The 27388-nt window shown below is 43.5% G+C and overlaps 1 protein-coding gene across 42 annotated transcripts in view; it reads left to right on the forward strand.

The window, feature by feature from the left end:
- LOC6581992 (CUGBP Elav-like family member 4) overlaps window positions 1–27388 on the forward strand; it is a 326873-nt gene that overhangs the window by 196852 nt on the left and 102633 nt on the right. For all 42 annotated transcript variants that reach the window (XM_015162225.3, XM_032730841.2, XM_044010242.1 and 39 more), the window contains one exon: window positions 7229–7277. In XM_015162225.3, coding sequence (XP_015017711.1) covers window positions 7229–7277 — 49 coding nt within the window. The remainder of the gene's footprint in view (window positions 1–7228; window positions 7278–27388) is intronic.

Below are 27388 nucleotides of genomic sequence, written 5' to 3' on the forward strand. Positions count from 1 at the left end.
GAGCTTCTGAACCAGGACACGAAAGGCTTTGTTTGCTTCCATTGTTTCCTGGATAAGTTTGAACATTTGATCCATTCTTGAATTTAGATCTGATATTGCCTTTTCTAAAAGGATAAATTTGCTGTCGTATTCTCGGTCATCAGCATTGTCATTTGACCTAGACACTTGTGTTCTGGTAATATTTTGCTGATTTACTTTGGGCCTGAAGTTATCCGCATAAGAAAAGCCTCTCTGAACAGTGGCGTTTGAAATAAACTGCGCTCTAGAATTCTGAATGTCTGCATGATTGTTATTGTTTGGAAGTCCATGTTTGGGCAATCTTGCATCAGGCTTTAGCTTTTTGCTTAGCTTGACTCTGACTGTGCAGCTTTTAAAGCTGGAAATGTGGTTGTCTCCACAATTGGCACATATGGAGGTCTCACTAGACTTTAGCTGGCAGTTCTCGGAGCCAGTAAAATGGTCACCTGAGCATTTACCACAAACTGGGTTTTTGAGGCAATAATTTTTCGTGTGTCCGTAGTCTTGGCATCTGAAGCACTGGACTATTTCCCTGTTGTGTTTTGCTTTTAATATTGTAACTCTGTGCGTTCCAATATGAGTTATTTTAAAAGCCTCTGCAACATTTGGCGTCTTCTGTAAATTAACAAAGAACATGCTTTGTCTTGTTTTAGCTTCATTCAATTCGTCATCATCCTCTTCATTGATCTCAATATTGCGCCAGTCTCGTTTCCTGGGACAGTAGATGTTCAGTACTGTGAGGTTCCGATCAGTAAAAGCGCGTTCAATTCGATGTTTTGAGACGTTGGGGTGTAAGTCTTTAATGACCACTCTATATGGTGTATTTTCTTTTAGTTGATGATGCCAAAATTGACAATTTTGCTTAGATAATATGTCAACGACAGATCTAAATGCGTTTGAGTTTTTTGTATAAATACGCGAGATTCCAGATCTGGATGTGCGTATTTCATACTCGGTATCCGCAATAACAGAACTTAACGCTGTCTCAAATTTGATCATATTATTAACCTGCGGCACGCAAATAGCTGGAGGCTTAGATATTTTGTTTTCCTGTTCCTCTCTATCAGGATTACGGTTGCTTTCATTTTCCCTATCTTGAACTTCTTCGTCCATATCCATTAGGGCTTCGGCTTCTTCAGCCAGAGCTGCGAAGCGATTGCTATAATTAGCTGCTGAGGAGGATGCAGCAGGGCTTTTTGGTTAGGCTCCCAACATTTACGCTAAGCTGGGCAGGGTTCATTTTGCGGATTGTTTTTGACAGTTTGTCCGCTTTTTTATGTTTCTTCGAGACAGCCAGCTTAGTAGATTGGAAAGTGCAGTCTTTTTTTTGTGAAGGGCTAGCAGCCACACTTGTGCAAGAAGATGCGGCGCTAGAAACAAGGGCAGTAGAACATATGCTCCCAGTAGTATAGCTAGCAGTGCAGCTAACATTAGAAAATGTTAGGGTGCTCGTAGTAATGGTGTTTGTGCTTGTTGCGACCAAACCCACTCTACTTTTTGCCGCTTGCATTGCTTTTAATTGCTCTTCGGCCAGTTGGGTGCGCAGCTCTGCAGGCGTCGCACCAGCAATATTCCTCATCCTCTCAGTCCTGTCCTGCTTGATATTAAGCTGGGGTTGATTAGTTGAGCCTCCATCCATTCTGGGCAAGATTCACAAATTTGTTGTTGCCAAATTTGCGACTGCCCAATAATATGCAACACTGCTGATTGTTAACCTTCTTTGGACAACAACCAGCCAGTGCGACTTCCATGGACACCAACCAGTGAACAGCTGATTTTGACAGGCGGTCGCTGTCAAGCGGCCGGAGCCCGACCGAAAAATTGCACTTCAACTTTATTATTTAATATTTATTCTAATTAATTTGCGAAATGCAGATTATTATTGTCTTCACCGTGTCTATAAAAAGACACTGTACAAGTTTTTCTTTTGCCACTAACGCGGCTTTGTAACAATTTTTAATTAACGAATTAACAAAAATCACAAGACGAGTTTCAGGCCAGCTGTGTGCTTGTCAGTAGTCACGACGAGACTGTAAAATATGTAAATATGTGAAAAGTGTAAATAATATAAACACAAACATAATAATGTGTATTTAATGAACAGTTAAGAATTGGATAACCAATCTTAGGAATATTTTACTAATTTTAATTGAAATGTATATTCAGAATTTCTATTTCAAACAGAATACAAATATTGCGAATGATTTCAAAATTAACATTTTTACTTTGATTGTAAATCAAATTATTTTGTATAGTATATATTTTATTATCCAATATTAAGTGCTCATTCTCACTTCAGTTTTCATCAATTCGGCTGTTTCTATATACTCTATATTTTTATTGGATTTTTGCTTTAAAGTAAACAAACTTTAATCATTTTTTTTTCTGTTGAAATCCAATTTAAAAATCGAACAAAATATTTGTTATCTAGTGGTGACTTCTATTGTCTGGCGCTCTGTATAATGGTCAAGCAATTGTCTGCTCATACAATATGGCATTAATAAAGATTGCAGTTATGCCGCGCTCAATGCCAATGGCTCAATGTATCTTTGGTCAGCCAGACCAACTTTAATTGCCACTTGCTAATTGCAAACACGAGCATGGCGACCATTATATACAGCTGCTATATATCATATATCAGAGATATAGAGAAAAACTAAAGAGAAAAAGAGATAGAAGGAGAGAGAGAGAGGGAGAGAGAGAGAGAGTGCAGCCACAACAAACGTGTGCAACATGGGTGAGAATGAACATAAAAAGCAGCCTCGCATGAGAAGCACCACTGATTAGTATCAAAAGGATGCCAAGGATGTGGATGTGGATGATATAGTGTGTGTATGTGAGTGTGTGTGTGTGTGTGTGTTGGTGTGTTAGTTGCGGTTGATAGTCGCCGTTGCCCTACAGCGCAGTGCAAAAAACTTTTGATTAAGCTACAGTTATGGCAGGTTGTTACGAGAAGACACACACACACACACACACACACACACACACACACACACACACACACACACACACACACACACACACACACACACACTCACACAGAGCCAGGCGCAGCAGTAAAGCGTGCTCTAAGCGTAGGTGAGATGGATGGCGGGGCTCGTGCTATTGTTTTGCTTGCTAGCTCGTTAGTTTGTTTTGCTGTTGCACGCTCGAGGCGCAACATTGTCTTTGCTTTTAGCTGCCAGCTCCACAACAACATGTCGCTGCTCCTGCTGCCGCTAGTCCTCCTGCCGCTGCTGCTGGCTTTGCCAGTGACAAAATTTCAACTCTCAACTCGCAACTCTCTATCAGCAGCTGCACACAAAAAACTTTTGCGTAAAACTTTGATGATTTTTGATAAATTTTTCGAAAGAACTAAATCCATATACTATACAATTTCGATATAAAGAAAGTGAAGCTCAAGCTGCGTTTTCAATAAGCAAACATTGCTTAGAGGAGTATTACTGTTCTATCAACAGAAACTTGCAGCGCACTCAATTCGAGACCAGCGATAATGATCATTGCCAACAGCAGCAGCAGCATCATCATCATCATCATGCTTGTCGAAAGCATAATAAAAATCGCTTTTCATGTGGCGGATTCTCTCTCTCTTTCTCTCTCTCTCTCTCCCTCTCCCTCGCACACAGTCACTCTCTGTATTAGACGTTGCTGCTGCTGCCATAACAAAGCCATAAAACGTAGTTTTAATTGCATTTTCGTTGTTCCATTTTATGTAGTTGAGTTGGCGAATGCATAAAAACAACAAAGCGCAACTGACCAGAGACAGTGAGAGACAGAGAGAGAGAGATGGAGAGAGATACAAACAGAGTAAGAGCATGGGCAGTTGTGACTTGGCTGGTTCAATAGACGGCGCCGCATTCTAATTGCAGCAAGGGATGCAGATGTAGGCACTTATAGCTTGACTGGGCAACTCCTACTTTGGCGCTGGGTCATCATAAACTAACGCAGTTTATGTGGGGCTCATGCACTCACCCATACACAAACACACAAACAGATATAGACATGGACTAGGCGACCCTAGCGGTTGCTGTTGTTGGCTTGGCAGTTTGGCACTTGCCAGTTGGCACTTGGCACTTGGCAGTTTTTGGCATTGCATACGCGTAGGCGGCGTCGCCTGGACTAGTCCGCCATATCATGCACGACTTGGCGAGGCGCTAAAATTTGCGGTTTTACGTTCCCACTGGCGCCGACTACAGCCCAGTCCCAGTTGCTCTCGCTCTTTGTCAACGGCTCAACACTTTGTCATAAAGCTAATTGTGTGCTAAGGCAAAAAAAAAAAAAAAAAAAAAAGAAAACGAAATTTTTGTTGCTGTATTTCGTTCTTCTTCTTTTTTATTTTGTTTTTGGCTCGCCAGCAAAAGATTTAATTAACATTTTGACTCTCAAAGGCTTCCCAAAAGATGTGGGTTCGCAGCGCATTTTTGGCTACATTTAAATTTCAAATTATGTGCGCTAATTACGCTCCCAATTTCCACACATACACACAAATACACACACACACACTGACACACAGTGGGAAACCTTTTTGCTACCCATAATTAGCAGGGCCTTTGTGCTGAGCGAACGCAAAGCCTGCAGCCCAAAAACCGAACAAACGTCCGCAGATGAAGCAACCACAGAGGCTGAGAACAACTCAGATGCCTTAGCAATGTTGTTACACTTAAGTAACACTAAACAAGCAGGAGAGGGGGGTGGGCGGGGGATAGCGATGCTTGATGAGTACGAGCTGACTTAAAGCCAGCAAACAAATTGTTTTGGCTTGCAAAGGCTGTGGCTTAAAGCAAACTGTTACAGTTCATAGAGCCACATCAAATTGAGGTCAAATAGAGCCCACAGAGAGCTGGCGGGGGCGTGGAGAGGGAGACAGAGTGTATTGAGTTCATTAACCAACGATTGCAATCAAAAATGCAGCAGGAAAAACTGCACACAGAAGCCAGACAATTATGCCATAGACTCTTCGAACCCCTCATGTGCGTGTGAGAGTGTGTGTGTCTGTGTGTGTGTGTGCCTGGTTCGATATGTGAGCATTTCAGTGTTGTTTTTGCATGCTGTGTGCGTAGCAGCTGCGGGTGTCGACGTTGATAAAGCATTCAAAAGCAACAGCAGCCAGCAGCAGGAGCAGGCAGCAGGAGCAGGCAGCAGGAGCAGCAGCAGGAGCAGGCAGTCAGCAACTTGCAATGCAATGCAGCTCAGAGTTGAGCCAAGATACTGCTGCTTGAGCTGGAAAACGTTTTCCAATTTATTACCCCGGCCACATCAATCATTTACCAGCCACACAGACGCCGGCCCCGCTAGCCAGAAAAAAAAAAAAACAAAAAACCTCCAGCTGCCAGACCGCAGCAACGTAGCCAACGTACGTGCGACTAAATGAACATTTTTGGTTAAACATTGGTTTAAATTTTGCGGCGTCATCGCCAGACCCACTCCTAGTCGCAACAACAGCAACAACAACAACTACGAGAACAACAATCGTCGTCCTGCATGCTGTCACTGTCAACAACATGGTGGCATTGGCGTCGCTGTATACAAAATCAACAAGGCTTCAGTTCATCGACCACTTAATTTATCCAGCTGAGCTTTGAGTAAAAGGCAAAAGCGAATTTATGCTCGACGCCAATTGTGGCGCGCCTGTGGGCAACGAGGCGTGGCAGGCGTGGCTGACTGGCTGGCATGCCTTTGGTCAGACAGAGAAATGCACTTAATTGCCATCAGCCAGCCCACTCATTGACTGTTTAGCAACAGCTCGAGTTTTACAATCAAAAAAAAAAAAAAAAAAAAAAAAATATGCAGCCTGACGATGCATTTAGGCACGAGAGCAGAGTGAAAGAGAGAGAGAGAGAGTGTGTGTGTGTGTGTGTGTGTCCAGTGGAGTCAATGCGAACCTTTGCGTTCATTCATTATGCATTAATGTAAATACGGTAAATGTTGTCCAATCATTAACATAATTGAATTACAAACAAGCGGGCGCCCAAATTGGGGTCTTGTTCATGCGCATGCATAAATCGCAATTTTAATTACTCGCCCGCCTAATGGATCGTGCGCCACGGCAGCCGTATTATAGCAACTAGCAGCAACTAAAAAAGAGTTACTAGACCCGGCCAACGGGCCCGAAAATTTCGGGTAACAAGCAATAACAATTCAGGCGCAACGCTATGCGCCAACCAGGGCATTAAATATTTTACGACATGACGTCCAAGCGTGGCCAGGTGAGGCCAGGTTGCGGAGACTCTCTATAAAGCAATTGAATTTTGCAGTTAAAAGCTTCAATCATTTTCAATTGCCGCAAACTAATGGCTGATTATAAAATATGCATGCGACAGGCAGCAGGCCGGAGCCGGCCAACCTGGCCAAGCTGTCGTCCCTCATCGTACTAATGACACGAACATGGCCACTGGCAGCTCCAGCGCTGATGAGCCAATCTAAGGCCGTATCGGACCGGGCCGGGGCGAAACAAAATGACACCTGGTTTCATATAAAAAGCAATCATCAAATGCGAATTTCGGTCCGGGTTTATTGATTTGCTCGGCTCTGCTTGGCATAAAGCCTTCAATTAAGTTTTATTTTAATGCATTTCATTTCAACGTCTTTTAATGGCATTTTTCGTATGGCTACCATCCAAATAACTCATTTGCCATAAACCCAAAAGGTGACCACAACACGTAGCCGAGCTGTAGTGCTGTAGAGCTGCAGAGCTACAGAGTCAGTGGCAACCTTTGGGGTTGCTAGCGGTTCGGGGTCGGAGGATATGGCTGTGGACTGTGGATGGGCGTTAAGTGTTGCCCGCCAGTCGACATGGGTCGCCTGGGTGAGATTTAAGCTTTAATGATGCATGAAGCGGCACAGGATGTGGCTGCCCAGTCGTGGGTAAAAGGCAATGAGCGCAAATGTGCAGAGACTACCATGGTGAGAGAGCGAGAGAAAGAGAGAACGAAAGAGTAAATGAGAGAGAGAGAGTGAGCCAAAGATGGGCTTGCATATTGAGTGGCATTTAAATGCTTGAAATGCTGCTGTTTGTAGGTGTTTATGAAGAGTGCTACATCATCGAAATGGCCAAATTCAATTTGGGTATGGATTTTCTGTTGACTTGCTTTTAAAACTGCTCGAACATAATAATAAGCGTATGTCAGTAGCAATTGCGCAAGCTTTATCTGAAGTGCAACTCGTTAGCGCAAACTTTTCATCACATTTCATTTTGCTCTGTCTCTTGCAGATGAACCGTGCTTTACAGCTGAAGCCAGCTGAAAATGAAAGTCGCAGCGGTAAGTAACTAAAAACAAACTTGTATACTATACTATACATACATACATACATACATTTATACATAATTCTATTTTGCCATTTGGCAATTCAATTTGCCGCTCAGCAATCAAGTCGCCATAGGTGCCACAGAAATATAATTACTTTACTGCCAAACACATTTAGAGCTACCCAGAACTTGACCCGTCGCTCCTTATGTAAGTTAAGTTTCTTGGCTTGGCCAAAGTGCAGCGTCAACGAAACTTTTTATTCACACCTAGTGTGTGTGTGTGTGGCATTCGGGCTCGAACCCAAAACTGAAATCTCTTGTTCTTTCTTTCTTATTTTCAACACCTACAACACACGTCAGCTGAAATTACGTTTGCGCTTCGATAAACTGTCAAAACTGTCTGCAAAAATTTGACATTTAACAAAAAAACAACAACAACAACAAAAATAATAAAAAGACCACCTCGAAAAGAATATACAGCACTGGTTTAGAGATCGGTGTGTGGGGTGATTCGAGGAGAACAGAAAAAAAAGTTATAGCAAAACAACGTAGAACTGTCAAAGGCAGGCAATGGCTGCCGGACAAGGGCGCCCCGCTCCGACTCCACCTCTGACTCCGACTCTGGTCAGGGCGCCATATTGTTTTTACTGGGCTGCCCCGCTGTTGTCATGTTTCACGCTTGTTTCTGACAGCCCAGCAAACTGCGCCCCTCACTCCACACCTCCGAAGTGCCCAGCCCCTTGCAACCTTTTGATATACAGAGCGACGGGAGAAAAAAAAAATGGGCAAAGATTTGCATAATTTACACAGCACTTGATTTTTTCTTTTTGGGTCATTTCTCGAGTAGTTCTTGCATTGATAAACTTATTGACAAGCTCATTATGCATGAGCCAGCAAAATGCTTTTTTAAAAGAATGTCAATTTACTGTTAAAAACAGAAAACTCTACTTAAGGGAGGACGAGAAAATACTCGTTCAATTTGATGAGATTTACTTAAGGCAATAGAAGGAAGCATAGGTCTGGAGATCTACCTATATATACCGTAAACAACGCTTTCAGCCATAAACTTGTTCAGTAGTTACGAATAGTGTAGATAGCAGCACAAAAGCCAGCAATAAATCTGATTAAAGTACCTAAAAATCGGTCCTATGGGAGCTGAAAATGTAACCGCGTAAGATATGACGTAAGAAGTGACGTAAGAAATGACGTAAGATATTACGTAAGCAATTATGTAGAAAATACGCCAGAACTTACATAGGAGTATATTATCCTATATTATAAGAATATTATACAATGGTTATACATAAATAATATACGAAATATATAAAATGTAGCCGCGTAAAATATGACGTAAGAAGTGACGTGAGCAATGATGTAAGATATTACGTAAGCAATTACGTAGGAAATACGCCAGAACTTACATAGGAGTATATTATCCTATATTATAAGAATATTATACAATGGCTATACATAAATAATATACGAAATATATAAATCGGTCCTACGGGAGCTGAAAATGTAGCCGCGTAAAATATGACGTTAGAAGTGACGTAAGAAATGACGTAAGAAATGACGTAAGATATTACGTAAGCAATTACGTAGGAAATACGCCAGAACTTACATACAAGTATATTTTTATCCTATATTATAAGTACATTATACAATAGTATATATAATACGAGTATATAATACACAATATGTTGTGTAAGTGAAGAATGGCGTGAACAATAACGTAAGCAACTACGTAAGCAATTACGTAAACAATTTAAGAATTACGTTAATAATGGCAACTACGCAAGACATAACGTAAGCAATTACGTAGGTAATACTCCAGAATACTTATATACGAGTATATCATATAATTATATTCATAATAATACGAGCATATTATACGCAATACTGCTCTGAAGTGAATGACTGAAGAATGACGTAAACAACAACGTTTGCAACGACGTAATGAATTACGTAAACAATGTTGTAGGCAAGAAATTACGTAATTACGTAATATATAAAATCAGTACTTATGAAGTTATAAATATTAAATATTAAATAAATTAATTGAATATTAAATTAATATTATGGCACAAGGAATGACGTAAACTATAACGTAAGAAACAACGTAAAGAATTACATAACAGTGGGAACTACGTAAGAAGTGACGCAAGCAATTACGTAAAAAGTTTATGCAATATCGTTGCATAAGAAAACGTTTGTAACCATTTTATTACCATGCCCCCATGAGATTTATTACCATGCCCACGTTACGTTACCCATTACGTAAGCTCCAGTTTACGTTCGCTGTCGCAAAAGAGCCTGCTCTCGAATCGAGGATGCCCCAGAGGCAGGTGGCAGCCGCAAAAAGTCAGTGCACTGCGCGCAATCTTTTAAGACATTTTCAAGCTGGCAACGCTTATCAAAGCAACGCAGCGCCCAAAAATGTCCATTGCACAAATTGCTTCTGCACACACACACACACACCAGCACGAAGAGCAAGGGACAGAGTGCGAGAGGGAGAAAGGAAATGCAGAGCCATTGCTCATAAGAGTCGACCGTCGACCGTCGACTGTCGCTGTGGCAAAAACTTGACAAAGTTGATGTGTCAAATCAGCAGAAGGCGAGTCGAGCCAGGGCAGCAAAGGCAGAGCTAGCAGAGAGAGAGAGAGAGACGCAGGATGCCAACAGCCGTACAAACGGATGACCTTTAAACTTTGCCAAAGGACATGAAAGCACTAATCGTTACGTTGCTCCCTTCATTCATTCGACGTTCATTTGCCAGTTGCTTCGATTTTACTTTAGCTTTTCAGCGCTCAACGCTCAGCGCTCAGCGCACAGCTCACAGAGCTCTGTGTATGTTGAGCTTTGCGAGCGCTTGGCGGCAACAATTTAAACTTTTCTAATCCGCTGGGGATTCAAACTTCAAGCTGCAGCAGTCGCAACTCGTCGGCAATCTGTCCGCACAATTGTGTGGCTCGCTGGCTGCTGCGATGCCTCGTTGCCTCGTTGCTGGCAACCCATCGGCCCATCAGCAACGCAATCAAGTCGACATTTTTGTTTGTTGCTTTGCTTTGTCTACTGCCTTTGCTGATGCTGCCGCTACTTTTTGGCCAAGAAATTTCGAAGAAATTAAAGCGCTCAACTTTTTGGCCGCTATCAGCTCAGCAGCGCACTTGGCAACTCAACGGCAGCAGCCGACTTTTGACTTTGGCTTTTGTTTGGGCCAAAAAGCCTAGGCCAAATGCAATTATACAGGGACAAGTTTAATTGCTTCCTTGAGAAGGCTCAGCTCAGAAGTCAAGTGCAACTTTGCCGCTGACATTTGCATTCGCAGCCACAACAAATTTCGCATCCTCTGCTCCTCTGCTGTCGCTCTTCTTCCTCTTCCTCCACTTCTTTTGATTTGTTTATTTGCAAAAATTAAATCAAGCAGAAAAACGAGCTGGAATTTCATCAAATTTCCAACGAATGTTGACCAGTTCCCGTTCTCCACATTCTAAATGAAACGAAATTGTTGCACATTGTCCTTTGTCGCCTTTTGTCTGTGTCGCATACGCAATTTTCTCTCTGTGCCATATCTAGAGTCTGATGACTTTCATTTCATTTGCTTCAGCACACACATACACAAACACACACACACACGAATGCACACGTTTAGTTATTTATCTTGATATTCTCTTTCTTTCACACACACACACACACATCCATGTTTCATCATTATCAAACTCATATTGTCGCCAGCTTCGTCTTCGTCTCTCGCTTTTACGCGTAATTTGTATTTGTCTAACACGTAATGATGTCACGTAAATTGCATACGTTGACATTACGTTGCGTTGCGTATTTTAAAACTGCACACATACATACACACACACACACACACACACACACACACACACACACACAGCTACAGCTCGAGCAAATTGAGCCAAGCCAGCGAACGAGCGAGCAAGCGACTTAAAGTCAAATTAATATTACTCATACGCAGCGTACCTCAAGCCAGGTCTGCCATGCCTGGTGTTTGTGTGTGGCCAAGAACTGACACACTCTTTGTCTCTCTCTCTCTCTCTCTGTCTTGCTGCTGCCCTTTCTCGCTCTCTCATTTATAAATAAATTGTGAAATCCGTGCCATTTCCTCGAGCGCAACACAGATTTATGTTTCTAAATGCGCATTAATTTCCTTACCTTTATCCTGAGCTGTCCCTGTGTGTGTTATGAGAGTGTGTGTGTGTCTGTATTTCGTGTGTCATACATCAGTAAATCAGCTGACTGCTGCCTGCCTACCGACTCGCCTCATTCATCATACTTATAAATATTCATTTCCTACGCCGCGCTGTTGCCCAAAAATGATTGCAAAAGATTAAAAATCAACTCTATAAAAATATGCGCGCACTCCCAAACAAACAGCGTTGATAAATTACAAAGTAAATTAACAAAAGCAGAGACAGCAAGATAACAAGAGAGAGACAGAGAGAGAGAGAGAGAGAGAGAGAACTGACATACAATTGCTCTGTCAGTCCATCCATCAGTCAGTCGGCTGGAAAGCGTATGTGAAAATGTTCGCCTTACGGTTCGCTCTTCTTATCAATAGCATAACAACAACAGCAACAACTGCAACAACAAAACTTTGAGCGGCTCATTTTCTGGCTGCGCAGGCAGCCTGATTATTATAGACAACGCCTTATCAAATTGAAAAGCAATGAAGTATGAAACAGCTCGAATAGACAGCGAGAAACTAACCCTTACTACAACGGCAGCAGCAGCAGGAGCAGCAGGAGCAGAAGCAGCAGCAGCAGCAGCGACGCTCCTAATAAGCGCAAGGCACAAAACTTTTCTCGGGCCAAGTGTGAGAGGCGAAAAACTAATAATAATAATACGCAGCGTTGGCTGCAAAAACTTTTCTCATTTGTGCACAGTTCTCTTCGTTTTTCTTTTCTTTTTTTTTTTCTGTGCTCTTCCAACCCATATCTGCGGATATCTGTTAAGGGCTGCTGCTGTTGGCAGTTCGCATGATTACGCATTTGAATTGTATTGGCGCTCAATTTATGCTGGCCAATTTCATTATCGGGCCTCGAACACTACCTGGGCCCTTGCGAGGCTGGCTTATTAGCGGGCGTACGCAGCGAAATGTTTATGCGTACATTTCATGGGCCCAATAAAAAGCGAAAGGCGACAAATTCAATTGAATTTATATTGTGCGTCAATATACAATGAATATATATGTATGTAAATACTACTGTATATATTGCTTGGCAGTAGATTGGAACTTGTCGGGCGAGGCGGCGATGATTGGCTTCGACAGGCGAGCGGCTGGTCTAAAAGCAGACGGCGCAAATTAAAAAATTCACCACTAAGCCCAATAACAAAGCCGCACACAGACAAAAGGCATAAATAAAGGCCAAAGAGGCTAAAGGCAGCGCCCAAAAGCAGACATCAATTTCTGCTTTCTTTCTTTGCCATCTTTCTCGACTCGACCCCAGACCCAGTCCCAGACCCAGCCACGCCCCCGACCTGACGCAGCCATCGCAAATTCTTTAATCAGCTTAAATTCACACGTACCAAAAGCGACGTATAGCCATTGATTGGAGGCTTACAAGTCCTCCCCCAGCCCCAGCCCCAAACGCACACACAATGACTCCCCCTAACAATCTGTGTATGCCCTCTCTCCCACTCTCTCTCAATCTCTCCATCTCTCTCACACCCATTTTACTTTTCTTTTTGAGCTGCTGCGGCTGCTTTTATCAAAGCCAGTTCAAAGGCGCGTATGTGTATTTAGGCTTTTATTGTTTTTGACCTTTTCCTTATTTTTTCGCCCACTTTTTTTTTGACAAGAAAAATCGATTTTCACGCACCAGCCCACGCACAGCGGCAAGGCGAAAATGATGAGGAAATACTTTAGCCCAAATAAAACTAAATCAGAAGAGAAAAAGCAGCAGCCGCCACATTCACAAGTTCAAATAAGCGATAATAAGTATTTATATGCCCAGCAAAACAACAACAAAAATGTAGGCAGCACATTTTCTGCTGCTGCTTCTGCTTCTTCTTCTTCTTCTATGTATATATATAGAAGCTGCTAAATGCGTTTTAATGTTTTCCAAAAGAAAACAAGTTTCGAGTCTGGCAACGTCGTCGTCGCATCTTAAATATTTAAGCACATTTTAGGCAAGATTTTTTCGTTGCTCGTTCCGTTTCATTTCGTTTGCGTAGTTTGTCTGCGCATCATTTTTCTTACGTTGTTGCTTGATTTTTTTTACGAGCGAGTGAAGCCTGTCAATTGGCTGAATGCCTCGTAAAAATGCCAGAGGCCTAGACGGAGGCGCCGCCCAACCAGCAGCAGCTCCAAGTGCCAGCCAAAAACGATTTGTAATGTTTTCTTGGCCGCGCCGGAAACGGAAAAGCACACACACAGAGAGAGAGAGAGAGAGAGAGAGAGAGAGAGAGAGAGAGAGAGAGAGAGAGAGAGAGAGCAGCTGCTGTGCGTGTGTGTGTTGCTTTTAGTTTGTTATTGTTTTCTTTTTCGTTTCTGCCGGACTGGGGGCTGGCTGCCTGTTTAGGCCTGCCAAATGTCATCATTAGCGTTTCAATTGCCATTTTAGTCCGTGACACTTGAAGCATTTGCATAAAATTCAAGTCAAGCTGTTGACATTGATGGCTGGCGCTCTTTGATGTTTGCTTTCTTGAGGAAAAATACAAAATAAAGCCAAAGCTCAAATACCCTGCAGATGCTGCTAAGCGCAGATTATGGAGCCAAAGTGAAATGCCTCAAAGATATCAAAATTCTTATAAGAAATAAGCCTGAGCAGCTGTTCGAGGCGGAGCATTAGTCGCCCGCCGTGCCTGCTGCTCGACCTTATTGAATAGAGTCGCGCGCAGGTCTAGCCTTGATTTACTCCACGGCTGTGTGCGGCCTGTGGTCTGCGGTCTGCCACCTGCCTGACCCGCTGGACAAACACAAAAAACACTTTGCTGATCTTATCAAGCCGGCAATTGTCTGACGCTTTGGCCGCGGCCTTTGTTTGTTTGCTGTGTCTTCATTACGGCCGGGGGGTGGGGGACGAGCTGGAAGACAGCTTACGATAAGCGACACGCAAGGTGTGGGCAGGCCGCAGAGCTGGCAATCAATAGTGTCAACAGGGCGACGGCTGGCGGGGCGTATGTGTAATATAAAAAGTAATTATTTCTTATGCAATATAACCCGCTGGCACAGCCACAGGCTCGATGGGGGCTCAGCCCAGGGAGGTGTGGAGGCGTATGATAAGCATCTGGAACAGCATTTTATTGCAAGCGGCGCAATGTTTTAATTGTTTGTCGTGCCAGGGCTGCCATTCAGCTGTTGTGGATCCTTTTCACTACCCTCCCCTCCCCCTTCACCGACGGCCACTCTGCTCTTGTTGCTGTATTTTTACAAGCAAACAGCTCAGCCATAAAAGATTGTAATCTTAATTGCATTTAGAGTGCCTTGCATTGTAGGTTAATAATCATAAATGTTATGGTAATAGTTGCCACATGAATGTGTCGAGGCATTTTGTTGTGGCTGCAACAAAGTGTTGCCCCATTTGGCACAGCTCTCGAAAATATACTTCAAATGTAATGCACTGACATTTGCTGCAGCTGCAGCGGGCGCAATTAAACAAAATTGATATTGCGCTGCAAATGAGTGGCGGAAAGGTGAAAGCAAGAGAGAGATAGAGAGAGAGAGAGAGAGAGATAGACAGGATTAACATAGTTATACTTTATAACTCTTCAGATTCAGTTAGCATTGCTTGTAGAGTTCTATTTTTAGTCTTAGTCAGTTCACTCAGCATTTGACTTAAGCATTTAAAGCAATTCCTAATCTGCCAGAATATATAGTATAAAATATATATAAAGTGAAACGTCGTAAACTCTGGTTAGCCACAGATATCGTCAAAAAGTCTGCAGTTCCCCGTTGCTGTTGCTGTTGTTGTTGTTGTTGTTGTTGTTGTGAGTTGCCAACACGCCATCTAGCCATATCTGGCACATACATATATAGACCACCCGCCTGCCCCTCCTGCTGTCGTCCTTGACGTGTAAAAGAGATAGATAGCGTTTTATGCGAATGTTTTTGCACTCGCTCCCTAGCGCCCCAACGCCCCAACGCCCCTGCGCCCTAGCCCCACTGCTGCCGGCAGCACACTTGAGCAAGCGAGCACAATGCAAAGCTCTGGCGTTTGCTTGGCTCATATACTTTACAAATCTTGATAGCTTAATAGCGAGCAAGACGAACTGCAGAGCGACGAACGGGGGCGGGGGGCGGCGGTGTGGGTGTGGTAGGGAGTGAACTAAAAAGCAAAGACATGTTTTGGCCAGCGGGCGAGCCAAAAAGAATGCTGCCACATTAAAGAGCCAAAGCGTAAGCCAAAAAGCTAAAATAATATGAAAAGTCATAAAAATAACAGCGGGACGACTGCAGCGCGGCAAGAGCGAAATATTTTGCTGCTGTGCTACGTTTTTCATATGTGCTAAATCGCGTGCTATCTCCCTCCATCTCCATCTCTCTCCCTCTCCCACTCTCTCGCTGGCAGTCTGAGCGTTAATTTAGGCGAAATCAATAGAAAGAACCCTTCGCGTCGCATCGAGCGTTTGCCCGTTAATAGAACGTAGGTGGCGACAACAAAACAACGGGAATTTATGTTAAGTTGAGTCACCAGCAGCGCAGAGACAAAAACTATAAAAATTAACTACAAGGAATACTGCTCCGCAGTTTTTCTCGATGTCAAGCAGGCATTCGACCGGGTGTGGCATCTGGGTCTCCTTGACAAGATCAGGAAAGCCTTACCTGTCTCCCAATTCAAGTTGCTGGCCTCTTACTTGACAGGAAGAAGCTTCAAGGTCCTAAAAGGACACGCAAAATCCTCGAGTCGACCAGTTAGAGCAGGCGTGCCCCAAGGTAGTGTGCTTGGGCCAACATTATATACACTTTACACCGCAGACATGCCGTTGCCTCCCAGTAACAGCGACACGCTTATAGCGACGTACGCAGATGATACAGCCATACTGAGTCGCAATAAATCGCCCGAAGTAGCCTCTAGTCAAATGCAAGATTACTTGCACGATCTCAATCGGTGGCTAACTCGCTGGAGCATCGGAATCAACGCCCAAAAAGTCCACGCACATCACATTCGCAACCAGAAGGGGAGCCTGCCCCGAAGTGACTCTAGGAGCTCCAATACCACGGGCAAACAAGGTGAAGTACCTGGGAGTCACTCTGGATAAGAGACTGACCTATGGCCCGCACATAAGTGAGACAGTCAAAAAGTGCAAATACAAATTAAAAAACTCGACTGGATGCTAAGAAGCGACAGCCCTCTGTCACTACGAAGCAAGAGGCACATTTACAACTCAATAGTGGCACCTGTTTTCACTTACGCAATGCCTTTATGGGGGTCTGCTGCAAAAACAAACATAAATAAAGTCCAGACCACACAAAACAAAAGCACTAAGGACTTGGACCGGAGCCGAATGGTACGTCAAAAATGAAACCCTGCACACCGACCTCCAGATGCCGACAATTGCTGAGCTCATTGGCCGACACAGCACAAGATACGCGGACAGAATATCCGCCCACCCAAACCAGCTTGCAGCCAATTTAGCCACCAATACTATCAACAGAAGGCTGAAAAGATCGCATCCCCTAGACCTGAGAAGTGACCTAAATTAAATTAAATTAAAGTAACTTTTTGCAATAAAGGCATTTAGCCACTCCATTAGTTAAGGTACCCTTACAAATGCGCCATAGAGTTTACGACAAAAGCTGCAATAAAACTATATTAAAAAAAAAAAAAAAAAAAAAAAAAAAATTAACGAGCTGCAAGTAATGGAGCATACTTTCTGGCATTTCTGGGCCGTCGCATGGGCATAAAATGCGATCCGCTGCCTCCTGCTTGGCCATTGTTACGCAACATGGCTAGTTCTGTCTCTCTCTTTGTCTTTCTCTTTCTCTTTGTCTGTCTGTCACAGTGTAGTATTATAATGCCATTATCATTTTTATTATTGCATTTTAAATGCATTTATATATACTTTATACACTATATATGGCGACTCTGCTTTTTTCGTTGCGCTCCGTTCATAATTTTTAATGCTTGGCCAGCGCACAGCTCATTAGGCAGGCAACAACAATCGACAAGAAATTGTGGCAAGTGTCTGCTGCCAAGACAGAGGCGTAGACAAGATTAATGCATTGTTGCCACAGCACACGTATCCTGCCACAAACAGAGGCACATTGCGTGGGAGCAAGAGAAGAGACGATCGTTCTGTCTGTCAGCTGTGCAGCGCATTTTACTTTTTTCTTTATTTTTCTTTCATTTTTTCTGCTGAAAATCGCCTCAAAGTCATGTGCACGTCTCGCTGAGCCAGAGCGCTGTTAACTGCATTTAAAGTAGCTATGTGAGTTGAGTTGGCCAAATCACACGACTGCATGCGAGCGAATGAAGTCGAGTTAGCTGAGGGCCAGAGGAAACTTGGGAGTAGATGCACAACGAAATATTAAATAAAAACTATAAAATCAGAAATATTTCGCATATTGCCAAACTCAAACAGCTTTGCTTCATCTCTGTGCAACTCTAGGCCAGCATATGCCACATTCTCTTGCCCCAGCAATATGTTGGCTGTTTGTAATACCCTGCAGCACATGCGAGGCATGACCCCAAGATGCACAAGTTGCTCATTGTTATTTAGAAACAAACTTAAAGCACTGGGAATGCATTGCTGCATGCGCTCGACAGAGGCTCAGATTTTGCTGTGACTTTGTCAGGTTTGTGTGTGTGTGTATGTGTGTGTTTGTATATTTGCTTGGCATAAACGTGCCTGCAACAAAACAAGTGCTGGCCATTGGCCTGGCCATAGTCATAGCTATATATACATATATATGTATGTATGTATATATGTATGTATATAGCTAGCTATATAGCGAGTCATCCAACTATCCATCCATCCATCCATCTAGCCATCCATCTATGCAATGCAGCAAGTCATGCAGCGCAGCTCGCTGACCCGCACGATGCCTTTGTCTACCTCCAAATGTCTCTCTCTCTCTCTCTTTCTACCACTCTATCTCTCGCTCTCTGCCTAACTCTGTCCAGCTTGCATGCACTCGGCTTTACAAACAATATTTGTTGTTGTTGTTGCTCGCTTCACACAGCAACTACATCAAACTCAGGACTCCCATTGAGCTCTGTCTATTTTGAATCCTCTTTTTCACTTTTGCCATCAGCTCCGGCTCCCACACCGAAGACTAAACAAACTAATATGCTATGCTTAAAGCGTACATATTGGACTTACAGTTGTTGTTGCTTGTTGTTATTTTTGATGTTGTTTGTACACAAGCACTATGCAGAGAGAGAGAGAGAGAGAGAGAGAGAGAGTGAGAGAGAGGGTGAGTGAGGGAGCTAGAGCATCTACTTTCTAGCTCCAGCTGCAACCGTTCTACAACCGGCTACAACAAAAGGCCGCCCGCTGCTCCCCTCTGCTGCCCTCGGCTGCCCAGCGTTGCCCAGGCTGTCATATTTCGTGCTCTCACGCTGCCTACATGACACGCCATTGTGTGCCGGCCCATAGTTTCCCACAGCGACCCGCTGAGCTCTCTGCAGCTGAATTCCCGAGCCGAGCTGAGCTCACGTTGACGACCTCGCCCTCCCCTGCCCCTTTTCCCGGCCCCTGCCCCTATTTGCTGCAGGCCTCTGCCTCTGTCGCACGCTTATCATATAAATTCTCTGGCTGCTTGTTATTCTTTTTGCCTTTCTCCTCTTGTTTCTCTTTTTTGCTGCTTTGCTGCTGTTTTGCTCTCTGATCCTGGCCATAACAAAAAGGCTAAAAATGTTGGCTTGCTGTTCGGCCTGCAATTGAAGGCTTTACCGTCAGTCAGTCAGCCACTCAGTCATTCAGTCAGTTAGCCTCTGCCTGTGCTAAGCAAACAAACACACGCACACAAACAAAATCAACGCCAGACAAAAACAACAAAAGAGCCTATGCTATAGTTCCATATATACTATAGACGTTGTTCGAATAGTTTTCCCTCTGTCTGCAGCTGCAAATGCATTTTACACTTGACTGCTGTGGCGAGCATGGCCCAAAGCTGTTGCCAAAAAATTATTCACTTGCCTTTGCTAGGTGTTTGCTGCGAAATGGAAGCCAGCTCAGATGCCATCTGACAGATTTTTAGCAAGCCAATAGACTTTAAACACTGAGTTTACAATTGAAGACTGTTGATGATATTCTTTATTAACTCAACTCTCTTCCAGTTAACTCTGATATTTCTGCTTAACTCTTAGTCTCTTAAATTTCAACTCGCATTTACTTCGACTCTATTTCCTTTAAGAATATGCTCATCAGATATATATACACATTCAACCCATTTATCTATCAAGTTAGTTTTAATTTCAGCTCAAAGCACATCAAAATACTAAATAGTCATCATTATTATTAGCGCAAAGTGTTTTAGTTATAAAATACAACTGCTGCAGACAATTTGGCAACACTATAAACTCGTCAGCGTAATGAAAATGACAACTACAACAACAACAACAACAATGACAACAACAACTACAACTGTTGCCTGTTGTCTTTAAAACTCTATCAAAATGCGCGCGCGCATGTGTTTAATTACCCACTTTGAGTAGAAGCGGCGACGTCACATTGTCGGATAGTTTAAAATTTACTATGATAATTAAAAATTGTTCCACACAGAGAGACAGCCAAATAGATAGAGGGAGACGGAGAGAGAGAGAGAGATGGAGAGAGTCATGTGATGCGTTTCATATATAAATTTCGTAACGTAAATACGAGTCGTGGTTTGCAATTAATAACTGAGGCAGTCTTGGCGGGGGGGAGAAGGGAGTTGAGTTGAGCTGCTTGCCCATAAAAGTATGCTACACAATTTTCAATGCTGAAAGCGCGATAAAAATGAAATTTTATGTGCTGCTTAAGGGCGTCGCTAAAGGTTATTAAATTTGTGGTTCGCAAGGGCAAGAGACAGAGAGAAAGAGAGAGAGTGTGAGAGAGGGAGAGGGAGCGCCTTGGATATGCTTGTCAGGGTTGTCAGGGCGCTTAAAGCTGTCTCGAACATATAGTTTAATTGAAAACTTTGCTGCATGTGACTTTCAAATGACATTCAAATGTGTGGCCAGCCAGCTAGCCAGAAAGAGACAGCTATAGCATAAGAAATAGCAGCAGCAACAGCAAATGTGCAACTGCAGCACATGGTAACAAAATTATGATGTAGCTTATGGGCGTGCATGGTGGTGTGGGCGTGGCATGGAGTCGCCACATTAAGTGCCATTGTCTGCCTGTTAACATGCTCATTACTAGGCAAAGGCAAAAAAAGAAACTGAAGCTGAAGCTGAAGCTGAAGCAAGAAAGGAAACTGAAACTCGCTCATGACTTCGCCTTCAATTATAATTACGTCAAACAGTGCAACAGAAGAAAGTGCGCAACTCGAGGCAAACAGCAGATAGAACGCAGACCCGGCCCCAGTCCCGCTCAGGACTCACTCAGACAGACTTGTCGACAACACAAACAACTTGCAAGTGAGCATTTCCTTTAATGCCAGCATTCCCTTTTCTCTACTCTACTCTCCACTCTTCTTCTTTTTTTTATCCCTTTATATATTACATTACATTTGCTGGCAAAGTGAAGCTGGCTCCGGACGACGACGATGATTGTCATTGTTTTTAATGCCAAAGAGTTTTGCTCGTAGGGCAACATAATACGAGCAGCCTAGTCGCAGGCACAGCACGAAAAACTAACCGAAGAAAACTCATAATTGCGCTCCACACAAATTGCAAGTTATGGCCCAAGTTAAGCAACTAAAAGCATTCATCACGTAACCTTAGCCTTCCAGCAGCGCGCACGACGAGGGTAATGGCCCAGCCGCTGGCTCAATGCACCTGGCAGGTGCAACTCCACCTTCACCTGGCTGCAATTTACAAGATAAATGCGCCAATGAGAGCAGCCCCAGATAGACTGCTTGAGCACTGCAATTGGTAAAGCTTTGCAAGGCTTTGCATTGTAGCTGGATAAGAGCTTAGGTTGGCTTACAGAAAGTTTACAGATATTTATAACTAATTGACTTATTGTAATTAAGTCTGTGCTATTTTTCTTGGAGAGAGTTTCTTTAGGCGCTTAAAAGCGCATTAAACAGCTGACAGTAGCTCAGGTATTTTCCACAGCTGCAGCTGCAATTTAAATACCATTTAAAGCCTTCATTTTTTCGTCTGCTGCCACGCGGCGAGCCACCATTTTATTGATGTCTTATGACGCCGCACTTTGGCCCAGGAGAGCAGGGCAGAGGCTGTGCTGCAGCCAGGACACGCGCACAAAACAGTTTGCAAACAGAAGAGCAGCAGCAGAAGCAGCAGGAGCAGCTGGAGCAGACAACTGCCCGCAGTCCGAGGCAGTTTTCCATTGAAGTCAGCTGAACGTTTGTCTGCGCGTCACTCACTGTGATAGTGCTCAGCTGGGCGGGGATGGGTTGGGCTGGGCTGCCTGGCAGGAGGAGACTGCGAATAGCTGCTCTGCTGTGTTGTCCAACTTCAGTTGTAATTTATTTGGGCGCTCCGGCAACGTTTTCTTTATTGCTGCTGCTGCGACCGGGCAAAACTTATTAATTTAGACTTTTTGTTCACAAATTTGCGTCTGGGTCGTTGCCCAACTATGCAACAACAACAACAACAACGAGAGCAACAAGAACTGTAGCCAAAGCTGACAGCAGCTTTTGGTTTGCTTGCTGGTTTTTGCTTTGCTTTGGCAACATTTATGCAAATTAGTTTTGATTGTCTCGCCCTCCAGCTCTCTCTCTCTCTCTATCTCGCTCGCTCTGTGGCAGGAAATTGAAAGTTAATTTGCATGCTGCACAGTTTAAGGCGCCGCACAGTTAAATACACAACAATAACTGTCGACTGACGACTTTGGTATCTTTTATTTTATTTTATTATTGCATTATCTGAGTGCGGCTGCACGCTCATATTTATTTATATATATGTATATATGTATATATCGCCCGAGCTGCGTCCGTCGTCTTATTTAATTGCACGTGCATAATTCTTTTAAAATACAATTATTACAACGCCTGGACGCAGACGCAGACGCAGCTCATGCAAAATTTATGTTCATTTCGGTTCACTACGGTTCATTTCCAGTTTATGCCTTATGCAGCAGGAGCAGCAGCAGCAGGAGCTGGAGGCGGGCATCAGCTTAAAGAAACCCTCCATCCAGTGCCACGTATGCTGCGCATTATTTTAACAAGTTTTCACTCTGTCCAGTTCAGTTTCTTCTCTTTTTTTGGAAGGGGGCAGGTGGAGGGGTTTTTTGGTAGAATGCGCCTTTAAGGCGCTTACTTGCATATTTATGTCACTGTCGGGAATGTTTCGCCTCTCGAACGTTACATAAATATGAAGCACGTAAAGCAAGGCAGGGGCCGAGCGCTGTGCTCGCTCATGTGTGACACTGGCCAGCTGGCTGCGAGACAAGGCAATTGACAGTTTTGTTGCATAAATTTTACGCCTGTGTGTGTGTGTGGGTGTGTGTGAGGGCTGCTGACAATGGCAAGTGGATGGCCTGATGCTGACAGCATTGCAGAGCTGCCTGCAGCTGCCATGAGAGTATCTGCCAAGAACAGTTTCAACCCAGACTCGGCTCATCTGTCATAGTTGTTAACATAATATCCATGGCGCTGCTAATGCTAATAATCTTCGGCAGGCAATTTGCAAACGCTTTAACGTGTGGCCAAATCTGCCCGAAATGTGACAAAACTCGACACGGCTCAACACGGCTGGCCTGCGCGTTCGCTTGCTCTCTTTTCGCAAAAACTGCACAACTAATTGAATATTTAAAACTGCCAAACCGCAATTTCAAATTTATTACCCAGTGCAGTGCAGCAGTGCAGCAGCGCAGGCAACCAACCCGCACGTCCAAGTGGTGCAGCCAGCCAACCAACCAGTGGCGCGTCCACTCAACGGCCATTACCTTTGGCATGTGTGTGTGTGTGCATGTGTATGTGTGTGTGTGAGTGAGTGCTCGTGCCTCCCGCCTCGCTCTGTGCTGCTGGTATAAAATGTCACTTAATTGCAATTTAGTAAATTGTTTTCCATGTTGTATAACAACGCCGGGAACAAGCAACTACCCCAGAGTGCGGCCCTGCTGCCACCCCCAGCCGCACCGCTGCACCGCCCTTACCCATGGGGCACACACATATTAAAACCATAAATTTTGCGGTGATTTATCTTAATTTAAATGTTGCAACAATGCATGCGGCTGGTTGCTGGCGACGTCTGCTGCCTGCCGCTTTGTTTAAATAACAAAGCAGCCAAAAGTATGCAACAATTTTTGCACACACACACACACATACAGTACTTTTTATGTGCGCTTTTGTATTTGAATTTTTTATGCCTTTTTTGTTGTTTAATTTAATTTTTTTTATTTTTTATTTATTATAATTTTTTTGGGGCGCCCCGCTGCTCTGCAACCGCCACGCTGTGCGCGAAAAATCAATTAAAAATTCATCAAATAATTAACAAAAGCACAGCGCAGCAAGAAGGGTTTAAACAATAGCATCTACTAGCAGTAGCTCTCAGTGCTGCTCCTGCTGCTGCTGCTGCTGCTGCTGATGCTGTTATGTGTTCTCGTCTCGTGGGAGTGTTTAACTTGGCCCGCTCAGGGACGTAATTTCAATGCCTGCCTTCATGTGTGCGACTGCGACTGCGACGCGCAAAACAAATTAAATTCAATTTAGTCAACAGCAGCAGCAAGAGCAGGAGCAGCAGCAGGAGCAGGAGCAGGGGCAGTGAAGGCGAGGCGGCGTAGTGGGGCCATTTTGCAAGAAGGTGCAATTTTGATGGATTGCTTCGGCTGCCTGCCCGCCTGACTGCCTGACTGCCTGCCTGCCCGCCAGTCGAGTGCCTTGAACAAGTGGGTTTCCACAGGAGTCGGCTGTCTTGTTTGTTGCTTAGCTGCAAAGTTTACGAGCTGCTGCTGCTGCTGCTGCTGCTGCTGCTCCTGCTGATTTCGTGTGCTTGTGTGCGCAAATTTACATATGTGTGCTCGTCGCCTGAGTATGTGTGCTGGACTAAAGTTTTGGCCAAGTTAAGGCAGCTGCATTTAAACTTTCTGCGCACTCAAGTAAAAATGTAAAATAAAAAACAGTGAAAACAAAAACAACGGAAACAAAAACAACAGCCATACAAGAAATTAAAAACTTTGCCAGCAAACGGCATTAAGCATTAAATTTTAGTACACTTACAAGTAATTTGCTAAAGGCAATCCAACTTAACTAAAGTCACTTTTCTAAATAACTTAAAAGATCATTAAGAGACACTTATGAAATGACGAATGCCATGCAAGTGCGATGATCATTAAGAAACTTATCAAATGAAACTTGTGCAGCTGCAATTTAGGTTTGAGATGGATGAAAAATAGGGGAAAGATAATACAGATTTTAAAAATATAAATAATTTAAGTATGATTCTTGGAACTTGAAGCAACTTCCAATTGTTGTGAATTTGCTAAAATCCCAATTAGCTTTGTCTTACTCTCTCTGTTGCTTTCAGCCTTAAGTATTAATAGGGACTGTAAACCCGTATATATATAGAGTATTTGCAACATTTTCATAAAGCAATAAATTCAGTCTACAGGTTTTTAAATACCTCTTCAATTTTTTGCTCCTAATCCATTTTATTTTTCGTTTACCCTTGCGCTCCATTGCTTATAGACTTTTCATTTCTGCATTTCCAATTGTTTCTTCGTAACTGAGATGCGAGCTGCTTTGGATGTGCTGCCAATCAGTTCTCTTAACTCTAGCTGTATCCATGATTACTGCATCAGCAAGCATTACTTGATTCCTATCCCCTACCGCTCTTTCTCAGCATGCTTCAGTCCATGCAGACCAGTGCTTCGGCAAGACCCTTCTCAAACTCTTCAGTAGTAAATCATAAACTGTGCCAAAGATATTCAAATGCTAATTAATTTACCAGGCTTACTCGGCTTCAGTACGAAGCAAAAATCAAGGCCTACCTGCCGTCAATGCTTTGACTTGAAGCAATTTTTCTTCTTGTCTGGCGCCCATGAAACGAAACAAATGAGTGAGCCTTAAGCTCGGCCGCAAACAGGCAAACCGAAAATCACAAATATCCGGTTTTTAATGAATGCCAGTGACAGCGGCTGGCTGCGACACGCCCCCAAAAAGGCGTGGGTCACAACGATAACACGTCGTGCCGGCGACAGCGATAGCGAATGCGACTCCAACTGTAACCAGTTTGAAAGTTGGCGGCGTGACATGTCAGCTTTTTGGGATAGCAGCTTGAGGCTGGGTGGCGACTCTCGCATCGCATGCAACTTCATTTATATAAAAAAAGAACCCTTTGTTGTTGCTGTTGTTGTTGTTGCTGGGCAGGCGACTGACTTTTGGCTTTTGTAATTTATACGCGCTTAAAGGCGTCATGTCGAGCAACACCTACAAATTCATTGTTCCCATTGTTTTTGTTATATTCCTTCCTTCTACATCTTTTTTTTTTTTTTTTTTTTTTTGTGAGCTTTTGCATAACGTCAACGTCTGACAAATGTGCCATAAGCAGCAGCAGCTACAACAACAGCAACAGCAACAACAAACGGCAACAGCTTTGAAACTTTTGCGTGCGGCTTTCGGTTTTGGTTTCATTTCTGTGGCCAGCGGTTAAAAAAGTTGTGGCCAAATAAATGGCCAAATGGCAGAAAATGACAAATGACCGTCAATCATGACAGGCCAGACGAGAGCTGCGTCCAGCTGCGGACGACGGCCGGCAACTCTTTGGGGTGGGTCGATAAGGCTAAGCGGTGTCTGCCACGGCTCCCAGCCATGGCAGGTAGCCGGGGGTTGGCTGAAGCCAAACACACCTGCGCTGGTCAATGACAGTCGGAGCTCATCATTGGCTTCTGCGTGGGTAGAGAGAGGAGAGAGCGAGGAGTGCAGAGTGCGGGGAGTGCGGAGAGTGGGTGGGGTTTTGGCTTCCATCTAAATGAGTGTTTTGTGCCAGATAAGTTGAACAGCTCATATTTTTGTGGATTGCCCGCAGTTGAGGCCATTAAATGTGTGTGGCTAAAAGTAAAATGTATAAACGAGCCATAACTTGAATAACTGATAAATGAGTCGAGTGGCTGCAGCCAGGCATTAAGGTAGCTCCACGCTATATATATATATAGAGAGAGAGAGAATTCTAACTTTATCTAGCTTTAAATTTATCAATATGAAGCGAAATTCCATTCACAAAAAATGCCAATAATAAATTGACAAATTCCTTTTGGCTCGGCCACTGCGGCGTATGCGTAATAAGCGTGCCATCAACTTTGGCTGGCAAAATGTGCTGGCGGGTAAACAAAATCGTTTGGCTCCAAGAATTTACAATATAAGTTTGCAATCTGACAAAGGGCTACCAAATTGCTAAGACGGGGCAGAGAAAAATCTTATCAATTTTCTTTTCATTTTCTTTGCTTTTTTCTCCTGTCTCCCCCCTTTTTTTTCAGCGCGTTTGGCTGGCTGAGGCTTGGCATGAAGTGCCACTGTAAAATATTTTATTGAATATAATAAGCAACGAAAACTTTGGCCAGCGGACACAAAGTTGTAGTTGATGCAGTGAGTGCTCTTCCCGCTGCCATTTAATATGAGCGCAAACAGTTTGTGGCCCACTGTCCCGAGTCTGGAGTCCTTTTCCCCGTTCACCCATTGCGCTGTGCATTTATTGCATTGTGCTTTTGTGCTATATAATACCTGCGTGTGAAATAACGCAAAGTTTATGCAGCGCCACAAAGGAAAAAAACAAAACAAAAAATGAAGGAAACTTTGCCCTTAAATGAAAACTACAAAACATTTAAGTTTCGAGCTGAGAGCAGAGAAGCAGCCGAAATTTAAATGCCAACTCCCAATTGGGCAGCCCCTGAGGCGCTGCTGTCGGGCAGCGAAAATGAATTTGAAATTTCTAAAGTCCTCTTATTTCTTTCTCTGCTCGCCAAAGTTAGGACTTTGTAGTCGCGTCTTTGAGGTGCACTCACAAAAAAAAAAAAGAAAAAGAAACCAAAGAGATGAGAAAATAAAAGTGAAAAAAAAGTGTCAAATTAAATTTAAAAAGTGATTTGCCGCGCTTTCTCTCTGTT

The sequence above is a fragment of the Drosophila mojavensis genome, unplaced genomic scaffold, assembly GCF_018153725.1.
Source record: "Drosophila mojavensis isolate 15081-1352.22 unplaced genomic scaffold, ASM1815372v1 contig_74, whole genome shotgun sequence".
In the NCBI taxonomy this organism is placed as follows: Eukaryota; Metazoa; Arthropoda; class Insecta; order Diptera; family Drosophilidae; genus Drosophila; species Drosophila mojavensis.